The sequence below is a fragment of the Monodelphis domestica genome, chromosome 3 (assembly GCF_027887165.1).
Source record: "Monodelphis domestica isolate mMonDom1 chromosome 3, mMonDom1.pri, whole genome shotgun sequence".
In the NCBI taxonomy this organism is placed as follows: Eukaryota; Metazoa; Chordata; class Mammalia; order Didelphimorphia; family Didelphidae; genus Monodelphis; species Monodelphis domestica.
Genome location: NC_077229.1, coordinates 439,276,702 through 439,290,877, shown reverse-complemented (window position 1 = coordinate 439,290,877; position 14,176 = coordinate 439,276,702). Strand labels below are relative to the sequence as shown.

The following is a 14,176-nucleotide window of genomic DNA, read 5'->3' as shown; positions in this document are numbered from 1 at the left end:
AGAGGGAGGAGCTTGTTCAGCCAAGTCTGGAGTGGCACGCCTCTTCTTGGTTCAGCCCAGAGATTCAGGCCCAAACACTGAGGTTAGAACTGTTCTTGCTTGCTTTCTGTCTACTGCTAAGATTCTGAAATTGATAAAACTAGCACCAACAAAGGGAGTGGGAGAAACCCTCTGCCAGCCGGTGGGGTCTGGCCTCAGCTCCAAAAGCTGAGGAAGACTCCAACCTTATTTAGGGATCTCCCTTGCCCCTCCTTCCTGATATCTCTCCAATCCCAACTTGTTATTAAACTTTTTATTAATTGAATTCGCAGTCAGATATGTGGACTATCTTTTCTGGGGCATAGAGGGAGTTGAACATCAGTTCAGTCATTCAAGACAAACAGTCCTTATCGGACCCCTACTGCTTCCTATCGGCAGGGGGCATCTCTCTCCTTTGCCTCATCGAGCAGTATTCCCTCTCTCCCCTTAAACTCCTCCATACCCTGCTACAAACTTTCCATTATCTCCTGTTTTTTCAATCCCCTCATCCTTTCCCAATAAATATTACACATCAGAAAAGGGGGCATACTGTAGCAGTAGGGTTGCGATGCATGATTGGCAGGTCCTCAAGATAGAGAATCTTCAGAGCTGACAGGGGAAGGTTCCAAAACTGTTGGTGACTGAGTTTTCCCCTGACAGGCTGACAGGGAAACTTGATGGTAGTAGATTTCATCTGTCATGGACTCCATTGGACCTTGGACAAGCAGACCTTCAAGCAAAAGTGAGCAGGAGTTTTCCCTAATACTCATAGGTGGACTAAGGGAAGATTGAGGAAGACTTCAGCCATTCTCTGGACCTCTGAAGACCTTCATCTGGATACCAGCATCTACCTGCTAAGGACTATATATGAGAGATCTCTGAGTTTATGTTGGACTGGCCTTTAGGATTTTAGTGTAGGAAGATAGGCTTATTATGGGTTAAGCAGTCTGATCTCCTTTTCCCTCCCTTCTCCCTACCCCCTCTCTGCTAAAATAAAATCAAAACATTTATATGTATTCCCTCAGTGTTTCTTCCCTAAAACCCTTCCAATCAAAAACTGACATGCTTTAGCAACAAAATGAGAGGAGTAAAGTTAGGAGACAACATCTAGATAACAGCTTGGAAGGATGGTGGTATCAATAATAGACAATCTAATTAGATAAGATGGTAAAGGTTTTTTTGTAAAAAGATAATGAGTTTAGTTTTCAAAATGGTAAGTTTAGGATGTCTTCAGGATATCCAATTCAAGTTGTCCAACATGCAGGTGAAGATGCTATACACTGCAGGTCAGAGAGAAGTTAGTGTTGGATAAGTAGATTTGAGAACCAATACAGAGATGACCACTGAATCCAATGGAGCTAATGAAATCACCAAATATTATAGAGGAAGAAGAGGGCCCAAAGCAGAGCAATGGAGGCCACGATCTAGATAAAGAACCAAAAGAAAAGGGGCAGTCAAACAAGTAGGAATAAATTCAGGGTCACCTCTCTAGTCTTAAAACACAAGCCTTGGCAATCTCTGTGATGCTGGTGTTGAAGGGAAAATGGAGGGAAAGGTAGGGAAAGGAAGGTAGCTGGGGTTTTCCCCTTTGCTCCAGTAGGGAATTTGACCAGGCTTTTCTTTTCTAGTATAACTATGCTAGGGAATTAAATTAAATCAATTTGGACTCTAGGGACAGTTAGATAGATTTGGGCCAGGAAAATAAGTCTGGGAAAGCAGCTATACAGGGACCAAAGGCTCTTTCCTGGGAAAAGGCTTCTCCAGAAAAGGCCCCCCAAACCTTGCTTCTCTCTTTTATATCTTCTCAGATACCAGAGCTGTCTGAGGAAGCTGAGGTAGAGTCCTGGGAGATGTAGTCTCCCAGGGTTCAGAGCTATTTTAAAAGGCACACTGGAAAGGACTGGAAGTTTTGGCAATAGCTGTCTGCTTTCCAAGGATTAATCTATCTACTATCTATAGGTAAAGATTCATTAACTACATCAGTTAGTTTTCATGAACTGCCTTTTCCACTCTTTAAATTTTTTTTATTACCAATAATAGATGGAAGAGGAATATTTGTAAATTAAAGTAATATAAAAATTAAAATATCAAGAACAAAATTTTAAAAAGAAACACTTATCATTAGTAACCTAACCACTCTAGGATGTATTCTTTGGTCACAACAATCCTAAGAATACTAAAGTTCAATGGCACTCAGCACACTTCTGGCCAATGGAAAAAACTATCAATGCATGAAACAATTTTCTTCTGCTTCTACAGTAACTTTAACAGAAAAGGGGCAGAGATTTTGAAAAAACAGTTTTAGATGGTTTACAAACATTTAATTTAGTTGTTTGTGCTTTAAGTAAGAAATCACTGTTGATCAACCAATAAGTAGATGTACTAGTAGAAGAAATCATATCCATTATGAAATTCATATGAAATTTGAAGACAGAAAGGAATTTGAAACTATAACAACTTCTTTCCATAAATTATTTCAGACCCACCACATTTCAACTTTGATATCACAGTCCTTCATGTACTGAGAGAGGACAATGAAATGACAAAGAATGCAAAGCTGGAAAAAACAGAGGTATAAGAACTAAAATTTGATTATTTAATTAAACATAAGATAATATAATTTAGCAGGCATAGATGTTTATAACAAAATAATAATGTTAAACTATTGGGTGAACTTGTTTTTGGTGAAAAGTTTCTCAAAATGTGATGTCTTTGACACTAGTACTTATAATTCTTTTTCAACCACTACTTTTTTCCCTTTAATTTATCCAATCCTCATACTATCCCACATTGAGCAAAACAATAATAATATAAAGTCTTCAATATATAAAATGCACAGTCTAGAAAAGCAAATTCTAACAGTCATAGATGAAAATCCTATGTCTTCTGCATTTTAAATTCATCACCTCTCTGTTAAGAAGTGAGTGTTGTCATGTGGAATTGCGTGTCAGCTATGGGAAGGGTGGAGGGAGAGGAGGGAGGGATAGAATATGATTCTTGTAACCAAGGAATAATGTTCTAAACTGACTAAATAAAATAATAATAATAATTAAAAAAATAACTCTGAGGATTTACCTCACACCTTGGAAAAAAAATGACCCCAAACAGCAAAAGTCAATGTTGGAAAGGCTTTGGAAATATAGGTACATTAATGTATTGTTTATGGAACTGTGCAATGATAAAAAGATTGTAAAACAATTTGAATTTTATGCAAATAAAATGACTTAAACAGTAAAAAAAAAGTGAGTGTTGCTTATGACCTTCATTCTTTTCAACCTATGGTTTATCATTGTGTTGATCAGAGCTATAGTCTTCCAAAGTTTGTTTTTTTTTCCTAATACTGTTAATATTTTAATGATTGTTCTCCTGGTTTTGTTTACTTTATTCCACATCACTCCATGAGGTCCTCTCATATTCCTCTAAGGGAAACTGGCTATTTCATCATACTTATGGTACAATAATATTTCATTACATTCCTAGATCATAATTTGTTTAGCCATTTCCCATATAAGATACCATTGGATTGTAACTTAGAGCAACCATGAAAAGATCTTTGTATGTATAGACCTTTTTTTATTTCTTGGGAGTGGGGAATAGATCTAATAGTGATATACCTGGATCAAAGGATATATACAGTTTAATAATTTCAAGGGAATGGTTCTAAATTGCTTTCCAGAATGACCAGACTAATTCAGAGTTCTACCAACAGTGCACTGGTATACCAGTTTTCCTGCAGTCCTTCCAACATCATTTGTCATTTTCTTTTGTCATCTTTAACCCATTTGATGGGTAAGCGGTAGAAACCCAATGCTGCTTTAATTTGCATTGCTCCTATTATTAGTGATTTAGAGTGATTCTTCCTATGGTTGTTAATAGCACAGATTTCTTCCTGTTCAAATCCTTATAGCACCTATGTTATCTAAAAAGAGGAATACACCAAATTCTTAATGGGGGAAAAAAAATCAGGCTTTACACTGTGATGAGGAGGTTGAACCTCTACAGTCTCTTGAAGGTATCTGATGACTCACAGCTACTTTCCCACTGCTACAAAATATGAGAATAACCTATAAATTAAAACTTATGGACATTACTGATGAATGTTTGAAAGAGGAATAGGTAGGATTTCCCAAACAAAATCCTATAGCAGCCCATATCTGAGTCACACATCATCCTCATTTTCACTATCACAAATTAACGAGTCCTCAGTGATCTCCCCGAGAGGTTCCCAGCAATCAGTAATTCTTTGTTGGTGAAAGTGATATGCAGACTAGCATTTCCTTCCTTGTTTCTTCCACAATTTAAAGGAAGAAGTAGCTATCATTAAAGCAAGCTAACAAATCATTAGCAGGTATGCTTTGGGCAGAAAAAAAGCTCCAACAGATGTCCAGATAATTGAGGTTCTCCCATTACTTCTAAATCATGCCTTCATGCCAGGTTTGTGATATATTTACCAAACTCCTCATATGTTTCACTGAGTGATTAGTAACACATTCCAGTGGTACTACTTCTGACTCCATTATTCTTCATTAAGTACTTTTTTTCCCTGGATTCCCAAAATTAGTTGTCTTAATTTAATTCTATTTATGTCCCTAAGGAAGTCAAATACAGGAAGGAAAGTCTTATTTAAAACAAAATATTAATAGTAGCACTTTTGTGGTAGGAAAAAACTGGATACAAAATTAATTACCTGATGATTTGGGAATGCCTAATCAAATAACAGCACATGAATGTAATGGAATATTACTATGCTATAAAAAACAATATGAAAAATTAAGAGACATATGCAAACCGATACAAAATGAAGTGAACTGAACCAGGAATTTAATATACATAACTACAATGTAAATGGAAAGAGAAAAAAGAATCATTTTTAAAATCCCATATGTATATAATGATACTGTTAATTTGATATCATATCCAGAGCAAACAAGGTATTAGGAGAACACTGAATAGTTGGATGGGACACAAAGATAAAGTATCTGGGACTAGCTAGTTGATAATGCTCAGAAGCTCAAAAGGATATAAAAAAAATCTTAACTGACTTCATCTGTTGCCAAAGTCACTACTGTTATGAACATGTGTCACAATTCAAAGAAACTATAATCAGGCAGCAGTGATGTTCAAACAACTGACAAGTTAAATTCCAATTATTTATACATTACCATTCATCTAAAACAATGTATACTTTCAAAATACATTTGTAATTACAAGTAATGTTACAATAGCTGTATAAATGATTAGAGAATTGTTATTTTCCCTAAGCTTCTATTTCCAAATGGCTTTTAGGGACATTAGCTATGATTATGAATTATTCAAATATGCCCATTGATACTTGCACAATATTCAATAAGGCTCTACAATATATCATTGTGGAAAATTAAAACAAATTTAAAAGTTCAATCTGAAAATTGCACCTGTTCTTGAGAAAACAATCTTTGGACAAAAAGAGTGTCTTGACAAAATTAATCCAGTATCTCACTGAGGTATTTACAGGTGCCCATGGGTTCCTAGGGGTTCTGATAGATGGGCAAATAAGTGCGGGCCCTACCAAGTAGGATAAACTTTAAGTAGAACATTTTAGACCCCAAAGATTTTCATCAGCAGTTTAGAGGTTTTTCTGGACTCTCCTGCCAAATTTTGGAATGATGGTAGTAACAGACTTTGTTAAAAATATCTCAACCGAAGTTGAAAGATTGGCTATATCTGTAAAACTTGTGACAAGTATCCATTAGTTTCTAATTTTTCTTAAATGTCACACAGCAAACTCAGGTAAATCTTATATGATAGTAGGTTTGTTTGCTTTTGTTATTTAAATGTGCTCTTATGATTTTGGGGATTTGGGTACTTCTTGAACATGAATTAGCTGTTATACTACTGTTCTGAAAAGCTGTTACTTGGTAAAAAAAAAATCATTTGCACTCACACTGTGAATCATAGCCAAGTTAAAAAGGAAATGGATCTCATTTTTGAGTGAGAAACCTTTGCGTTCTGCCTCTCCTTGGGCAAACACAGTGTGTCACTGATTGTGAACTATATATTTTTGATTAAAAAAAAAATTTATCATTGTTTTTCCTTGTAAGTGCATTAGAGTATGTGATTTTTCTTTTCTCTCTCATTTTTTGTACTCGGAACACACATTACCAATATTAATTTTTTTATTTTACAGTAATAGAAATTTAAAATATATATTTGTTTTAATATTAATGCATTCCCAAAAGCTTTAGTCTATGAAAATCTGCCATTTGTTCATAAATGTTATGGGATTGTAATTAATGATTGTATCTGATTCCAGGAGAAGGGAACAAAAGAGTCAATATACAATACAAAAAAGCAGAGTCAAGGAGACAAACTAATTCTGATGGTATTGATGAGAATCTGCACAGTGCCTAGAAGCACAAGGTCAAAGAAGACTAACCAATCCCAGTGGGATTGATGAGGATTCTGTGCCAAGACAGAGGAATATGTTTAAGGTTCGAGGTTGTGGTTGTTTGACATATGTCAGACACAGGTCTTTCCTGAGCCATATCCTGACAAGTACCCAAGTTTGGCTACAATCCTGGTTCCCCCTATCCCTGAAAGTGAAGGTAAAATCAGACCAGGGAATGACACTTCCCTTTCACATGAAAATCTAATCCTTTTTTCTCTCTTATAGTATGGCAACTTCCTGTAGTCCTGGCTGCCAATGGGTAAGTGCAATATTGCTGCATTTTGTCCTATAACCTAGTGGGACAGAAATTGCTTTGATTGGACCTTAATACAAGGGCCTATTATGAATTTATTGTTTATTCAGAAATTTTTTATATATATAGGATTTTGATATTTTTTATTCTGATTTTGAATTTTTTCTTTCTCTAAAAGTTTAATTTTTTCTTCTGTTTGTTTTTCTTTTGATAATTGACTCATACGCTCCATAATTCAATCATGTATCCTGAGCTGACCTGGGTGTTGGCCAACATCCTCTTCAGGGAGGTTGTATTTTCATAAAGATCCAATATTTAAATTTTGTGTGAGAAAAATTTCAGGGAAAGAAGCTTGCTTATAACTCCTTGAATCCAGAAAATGAACAATTTGGAGAAAGATACCTACAAAAACCTACACTGCATCAAGAAGATCCAGAATGAACTTTGGGATGCAATTGATTGAACTGAAGAAGGTTGAACACATTTATTTTGAATGGAGACTTTTATGCTAAAGGGCACTGCCCCCAATTGGCTTTTTGCCAATGCACCTAGCAATCATTGGTTTTGTTCTCTTTCCCTTTTATCCCCAAAATTATTGTAATTTCCAAGTTGGTTACGTTTACAAGATCCACTGGGGAGGCTAGTCTTCCAAAGGATCTCAGAAGGGATTGTGTAATTTGAATCTGTTACCCTAAAAACTATGATTCCCAGCAAAACCATGATTCCCAGAACACCACTCTCTCCTGTTGTTATGTGTTATGTAGACAGGAGAAATATTCGGTGTTCTGTCTCTTGGCCTCTTTCCTTCCTGTGAGACTTTGGTGGAGCAGGGATTTTTGAGCAGGTAGAAAAACTTAATCACATGATTCTATCTTGTCAAATAAACTTTATAGAAATAATACTTGAAGTATTGGGCATTAATTTAAATCCTACAGGTTTCAAATGTGGCCTCAGATACTACATGGCTATGTGACCCAGGGAAAGTCACTTGACATCCTTACCCAACTCTTCTGCATTGAAACCAATTCCTAGTACTGATTCTAAGATGGAAAGTAAGGATTTGGAAAAAAAAAAGAACAAGATGAGGCATTTGGGGGGGTGGGGGTGGGGGAGGTTTCTGTGTACAATGTTCTCCTGGTTCACTCTGCATCAATTCCCAGAGGTCATTCCAGTTCACTTGGAATTCCTCCAGTTTATTATTCCTTTGAGCACAATAGTATTCCATCACCAACATATACCACAAATTGTTCAGCCATTCCCCAATCGAAGGGCATCCCCTCATTTTCCAACTTTTTGCTACCACGAAGAGTGCAGCTATGAATATTCTTGTACAAGTCTTTTTCCTTATTATCTCTTTGGGGTACAAACCCAGCAATGCTATGGCTAGATCAAAGGGCAGACAGTCTTTTAGTGCCCTTTGGGCATAATTCATGGAAAATATTCTAAATTAATTAAACTTAATTTGAGGTAGAAAAAGAAAAGTTCATAACATCATGCAATAGCACAAGGGATAGTCTATATATTCTTATTTAAGAGGAGGTATAGTTTCTTTGCTGAGAGGGAGGAGTTGGAGGAAGTAAATTAGTTATATTATGGTGGAGAAAACTCACTCTCTATAAAAAGCTAGTGGAACCTGTTCTAATATAGAGCTAAAAATGCTTTGCTGTATTCCACTGGAGATTTGTATTGGCTTCTAGTAAAATGCCTAGAATGACTAGAGCAAAAAGCAGAATATTGCTCATAAGCCGTCAACATCAAACAGTACACAAAAAAGGCATACGGCAAGCTAATTACACCTTGTCACACTATACCCACAGACAAGTTTAAACATGAGTTGGCTCTCTAAGTTCAATGACATATGGGTCTTAGGGAAAAGAGAAATTTTACAGGTTTTAGAGCTAGAAGGGACTGAGGACATCATCTATTTATTACAAATGCCTCTTTTTAGAGATGATAAAACTCAGATCCATGGAGATGAAGTGATTTTCCTAGTCACCCAAGCTGGCATTTGAACCCAGGTCCTCAAATTTCAGTGTAATTTGTCTTTACACAGCATGAGTTTCCACTGTAGGTTCTGAGAAATCCTAAAAGGGACAGCCTGGATCTAAATCACATTCAGGGAAACTGTTGATATATACCAACCTCCAGAAGTCATAAAACTGTATTCCTTTTAAACTCCCTTTCTTTCCAATGTAAGTTTATGAAATGAAAACTAGTCCCTTTGGGCTATAAATGCCTCTTGAAATCCAATTTTTTTTTCCTGTTTCCTTTCAATTTAAAATTTTTTAGAATTTTATTTTTTATTATTTAATGCCTCACAAAAAAAATTTAGCAATCATTTCCATATGCAATGAGCAGAAAGTGAGAACTCCATACAAAACTATAACCCTTTATTCCAAACAGCTTTCTTAAAAAAAAAAAATTAATTCAACAAATTAGTTTTAAACTTCCCTTGCCTGTATGTATCTCCTGTGAACCTCCTGTTCTAATTTGTTTTGTTTTGTTAATTTAAAATGACCCTTTTCCTTTCCTTTTTTCTTTGATATCACTAAAATCTCTTTCACCTCCCATTTAAAAAACACATTAATTCCCCACCCTTCTTTGTGAAAAATAAGATAGTCAAGCAAACCAATTCATAGAACCCATACCTAAATTTTTTGGACCTCTCCATTTTAGCATTTCTTTACAGATTTCTCCAGCCCTCAGATCCATAATCAAGAATATCTTTAACTTTGACACGCCAACCCTTTTCAAATGCCTCTATAAACAGCTTCCAATCTCAATTCTTTTATTTTTAGAAAATGTTTTTCCCTAATTTCCTTTCCCCTTTAGCATTCTATAATTATAATTAGCAGAATGTAAATTCCTAAATGTTAAAATTCCTAGACCTAACTTTGGATATCAGAGGAAAAAATTGTCTTCCTTTTTCTCCAACAGATTGCCCTCTTTGTCACCTTCATTCTTTTATTTATTTTTAATTTCTGTCTATTGGCTAATTCCCCACTGCCCACCCATATGCCCATGTCTATTCCATCCTAAAGTAATCTGATATGGTATCTATTTTTTAAATTTACCTCTGTACGACCTCCATCAGCAGATCCTTCTTTATTTTTCTTTTTTCCACCTTCCTTTCGCTTTTCTTCACCTCCACCTAACTGAATAAGAAAAAAATAAATAAAATTTAGGGATTTACATTTTAAATCTTTTCCTAAGTAATTTTAGGAATGTTCTTCAGAAGCTAAATTAGCAAAAATTTCAACTTTAAAAAACTACTGTTTTATTAGTAATGAGATGCTACCATCTAACATGACAAATTTGTTTAGGTAGAAGGGTTACAGGTGCAAGTATGTAATATTTTACATGCATTAGCTTTGCCTAATCTCATCTGAGTAAGATACAGTATTGGGTATATTCCCAAAAAAACAAGTATAGAATTTATTTCCTGTAGAACTAGTAGATCATTCTTTTCTATCTTAATTTTATATCTATTTGTCTATTGATTTATTGAAACTTGGTCTCCCTACTGCACCCAAGTGCAGTGGCAACTCAAAGGCCTGACTCTACTGCAGAATAGCAGAGAAGCCTTGATATGCTCCATTTCTGACCTGGACTGATTTGGGGACAGATTGAGGACTATCACTTATAATATAAAGGAGCAGTCATGGAAACCATGTGGTACTGGTTAATAGAGAGAAAAAGCAATGAAACAGCTAGACAAGGGAGAATCAGAAACAACAACTCAGTAAATCAGTTTGACAAAATTGAAAACAAATTCTATTTTGATTAAAACTTTTGAAAAAATTAAACAGTAATCTGATAGAAATTGGGCTTAGACTAATATATTGCATCATATTCCAAGAATACTTTCTAAATGGATATGCAACCTTAATATTAAATATTATACTAGTAAAACAATTACAAGAGAAACAGATCATTTATACCACCTTCAGCTATGAAGAGAAACCATATTTTTAACCAAACAAATGATAGATGTAATTATGAAAGCTAAAAGATAGCTTTGATTTTATGAAACTGAAAAGCTTCTACATAGACAATATGCACCTAGCATACACCTACATAGCACCTAGCATGGGAAGTGGAGTGTTCAAATGGGGGGAAAATCTTTGTTATCAAATTCATCTTTTAAAAATTTGATATTCAAGATAAATCAACAAATAATTGATCTCATTCCAGTCTCCAATAGATTGCCTTCTCTGTAGTCTTCATTGATTTATTTTCAGGTTTTCTCAGTCTATCAGCTAATTCTCTAGTGCCTATACACATACCTATGTCTCCCTGATTCTGAAAAAACCCTCACTATTGTTCTGTGCCTCTTTCTACCTGAACTCCATAAAAAGGCTGTCTATAATAGGTGTCTCTGCTTTCTACCCCCTCATTCTTCTTAACCCCTTACAATCTGATTCCCAATCTTAATATTTTCTAAATTGCTATTTTCAAAGTTACAAATGATCTTAGCTGCCAAATCCAATGGCTTTTCCCCCTCCATCTATATTCTCCTAGACCTCTCTGCAGTCTTTGACACTATTGATCACTCTCTCAAAAATATTTTTTTCTCTGGGTTTTTTTTAAAACCCTTCCACCTCAGAGTCTGTGTATTGGTTCCAAAGCAGAAGAGGGGTAAGGGCTAGGCAATGGGGGTTAAATGCCTTGCACAGCTGGGAAGTGTCTGAGGGCCAGATTTGAACCTAGGACCTCCTGTCTCTAGGCCTGGCTATCAATACACTGAGCTACCCAGCTGCCCCCTCTTTTCTAGGTTTTTGAGACACCACTCTATCTTGGTTTTCTTGCCTATTGGATCATTTCTTTTTAGACTCCTTTGCTAGATCCTCATCCAAATCATACCCTCTAACTGCAAGTACCCCACAGAGTTCTGCCCTAAACTTTCTCTTCTCTCTTTATACTACCTCATTTGGTGATTTCATCAGTTCTCAAGGATTTAATTACCATCTCTATCCAGATGATTAGCAAACCTATCTATCCAGCCCAAATCTCAGAGCAGACCTCTAAGGGTCAACTGCTTTTCAGAAATCTCCAACTGAAAGTTCAGGAGACATCCTAAACTCAACATGTCCCAAATTGAACTCATTTTTTTCCCTTAAAACTTATTTAGAATATTTTTCCAAGGTTACATGATTCATGATTTTTCCTAATTCTTTTCCTCCTCATTCCCCTCCCTGAGCTGACAAGCAATTCCATTAGGTTATACAAGTATAATTATTCAAAACCTATTTCCATGGTATTCCTATTTGCAATAGAGACCTTTTAACACCCAAACCCCAATCATATCCCCAGTGAATCACGTGGTCCATCATGTTTTTCTGTACCCACAGTTTTCCCTCTGAATGTGATAGCGTTCTTTACTCTGTATGAGTTTCTCCTGGTTCTGCTCCTCTCACTCTGCATCAATTCCTGGAGGTCCTTCCAGTTCACTTGGAATTCCTCCAGTTTCTTATTCTTTTTAGCACAATAATATCTCATTACCGTCAAATACCACAATTTGTTCAGCCACTCCCCAATCAAAGGGCATCCCCTCATTTTCCAATTTTTTCCCCACCACAAAGATTGTGGCTATGAATATTTTTGTACAAGTCTTTTTCCTTATCATCTCTTTGGGGTATACAGACCCAGCAGTGGTATGGCTGGATAAAAGGACAAGCATTCTTTTAAAGCCCTTTGTGCATAAATCCAAGTTGCCCTCCAGAATGGTTGAATTAATTCAGAACTCCACCAGCAGTGTCCCAATTTTGCCTCATCCACTCCAGCATTTATCACTTTTCTTAGCTGCCATACTGGCCAGTCTACTAGGTGTGAGGTTGTACTTTGGTGAAGCTAATTTGCATTTCTCTAATCAGGAGGGATTTAGGACACTTTTTCTCTTTTTTATGGTTAGACTTGTTATTTATTTATTTACTTATTTATGTGTTGTGTGGTTTCTTTTATTTATTTAATTAATTTAGGGTGTTTTTCCATGGTTACATGATTCATGTTCCTTCCCTCCCCTCCCCCTCTAATAGCCAATGAGCAATTCCACTGGGTTTTAAATGCGTTCAAATTATTAATATGGAAATAGTGATCATTTAGAGTCTACATCCTCAATCATATCCCCACTGAACCACGTGATCAAGCAGTTGTTTTCTTCTGGGTTTCTACTCCCACAGTTCTTTCTCTGGATTAGAACACTTTTTCATATGCTCATTGATAAGTTTTAATTTCTTTATGTGAAAACTGCCTATTCATGTCCCTTGACCATTTGCCAATTGGGGAATGGCTTGATTTAAAAAAAAAATTGACTTAGTTCCTTATATATTTGGGAAATAAAACCTTTGTCAGAGTTTTGTTATAAAATTTTTTTCCCAGTTTGTTGCTTTCCATCTGATTTTGGTTGCATTGGTTTTGTTTGTACTAAAACTTTTTAATTTGATACAATCAAAGTCATTCACTTTACATTTTGCAATGTTCTCTATCTCTTGCTTGGTCTTAAATTCCTTCCTTTCTCACAGATCTGACAGGTATACTACTTTATGTTCACCTAATTTATTTATGATTTCACTCTTTATGCCATTTTGAATTTATTTTGGTATAGGGTGTAAGATGCTGATCTAAATCTAATTTTTCCTATACTGTTTTCCAATTTTCTCAGCAGTTTTTCTCATAAGAGTGAGCTCTTGTCCCAAAAGCTGGGATCTTTGGGTTTATTGGACACTAGCTTGCCCAGGTCATTTATCCCTGTCTCTTAGCTAGTACCATATTGTTCGGATGATCACTGCTTTATAGTACAGTTTAAGATCTGGCACTGCTAGGCCCCCATCACATTTTTATCCATTACTTCCCTTGATAGTCTCCAGATGAACATTGTTATAATTTTTTTTCTAATTCTATAAAAAAAGTTTTTTGGTAGTTTGATAGGTATGGCACTGAATAATTCTATTAAATTGAGTAGGATTATCATTTTTATATTAGCTAGTCCTACCCATGAGACATTAATGTTTTTCCAATTATTTAGATCTAGTTTTAAGTGTGTGAAAAGTGTTTTGTAATTGTGTTCATATCATTCCTGTCTTGGCAGATAGATTCCTAAATATTTTATATTGTCTAGAGTGATTTTAAAGAGTTTCTCTTTCTAACTCCTGCTGCTGAATTTTGCTGGAAATATACAGAAATGCTGATGATTAATGTTGGTTTGTCTTGTATCCTGCAACTCTGCTAAAGTTGTTAATTATTTCCACTAGCTCTTTAGTTGATTTTCTAGGATTCTTTAAGTATACCTATGAGCACTGGGCCTGGCATCTGGAAAACCTAACTTCAAATCCATCCTCAGACACTTACCAATTGTGTGACCCTGGGGATGTCACTTACCTATTTATCTCAGTTTCTCCTGGGGGTTATTAGGATAATCAAATCCTTCCTCCCCACTTCCCAATAGTACTGAACTTGGGACTTCTTCCTAACACCAATGC

General features: G+C 35.6%; 1 protein-coding gene across 1 annotated transcript in view; it reads right to left on the bottom strand.

The window, feature by feature from the left end:
- Positions 1 to 14,176, bottom strand: part of TARS1 (threonyl-tRNA synthetase 1) — a 51,084-nt gene that overhangs the window by 34,023 nt on the left and 2,885 nt on the right. Inside the window, exon 2 of the mRNA XM_007487496.3 lies at positions 9,773 to 9,853. Coding sequence (XP_007487558.1) covers positions 9,773 to 9,853 — 81 coding nt within the window. The remainder of the gene's footprint in view (positions 1 to 9,772; positions 9,854 to 14,176) is intronic.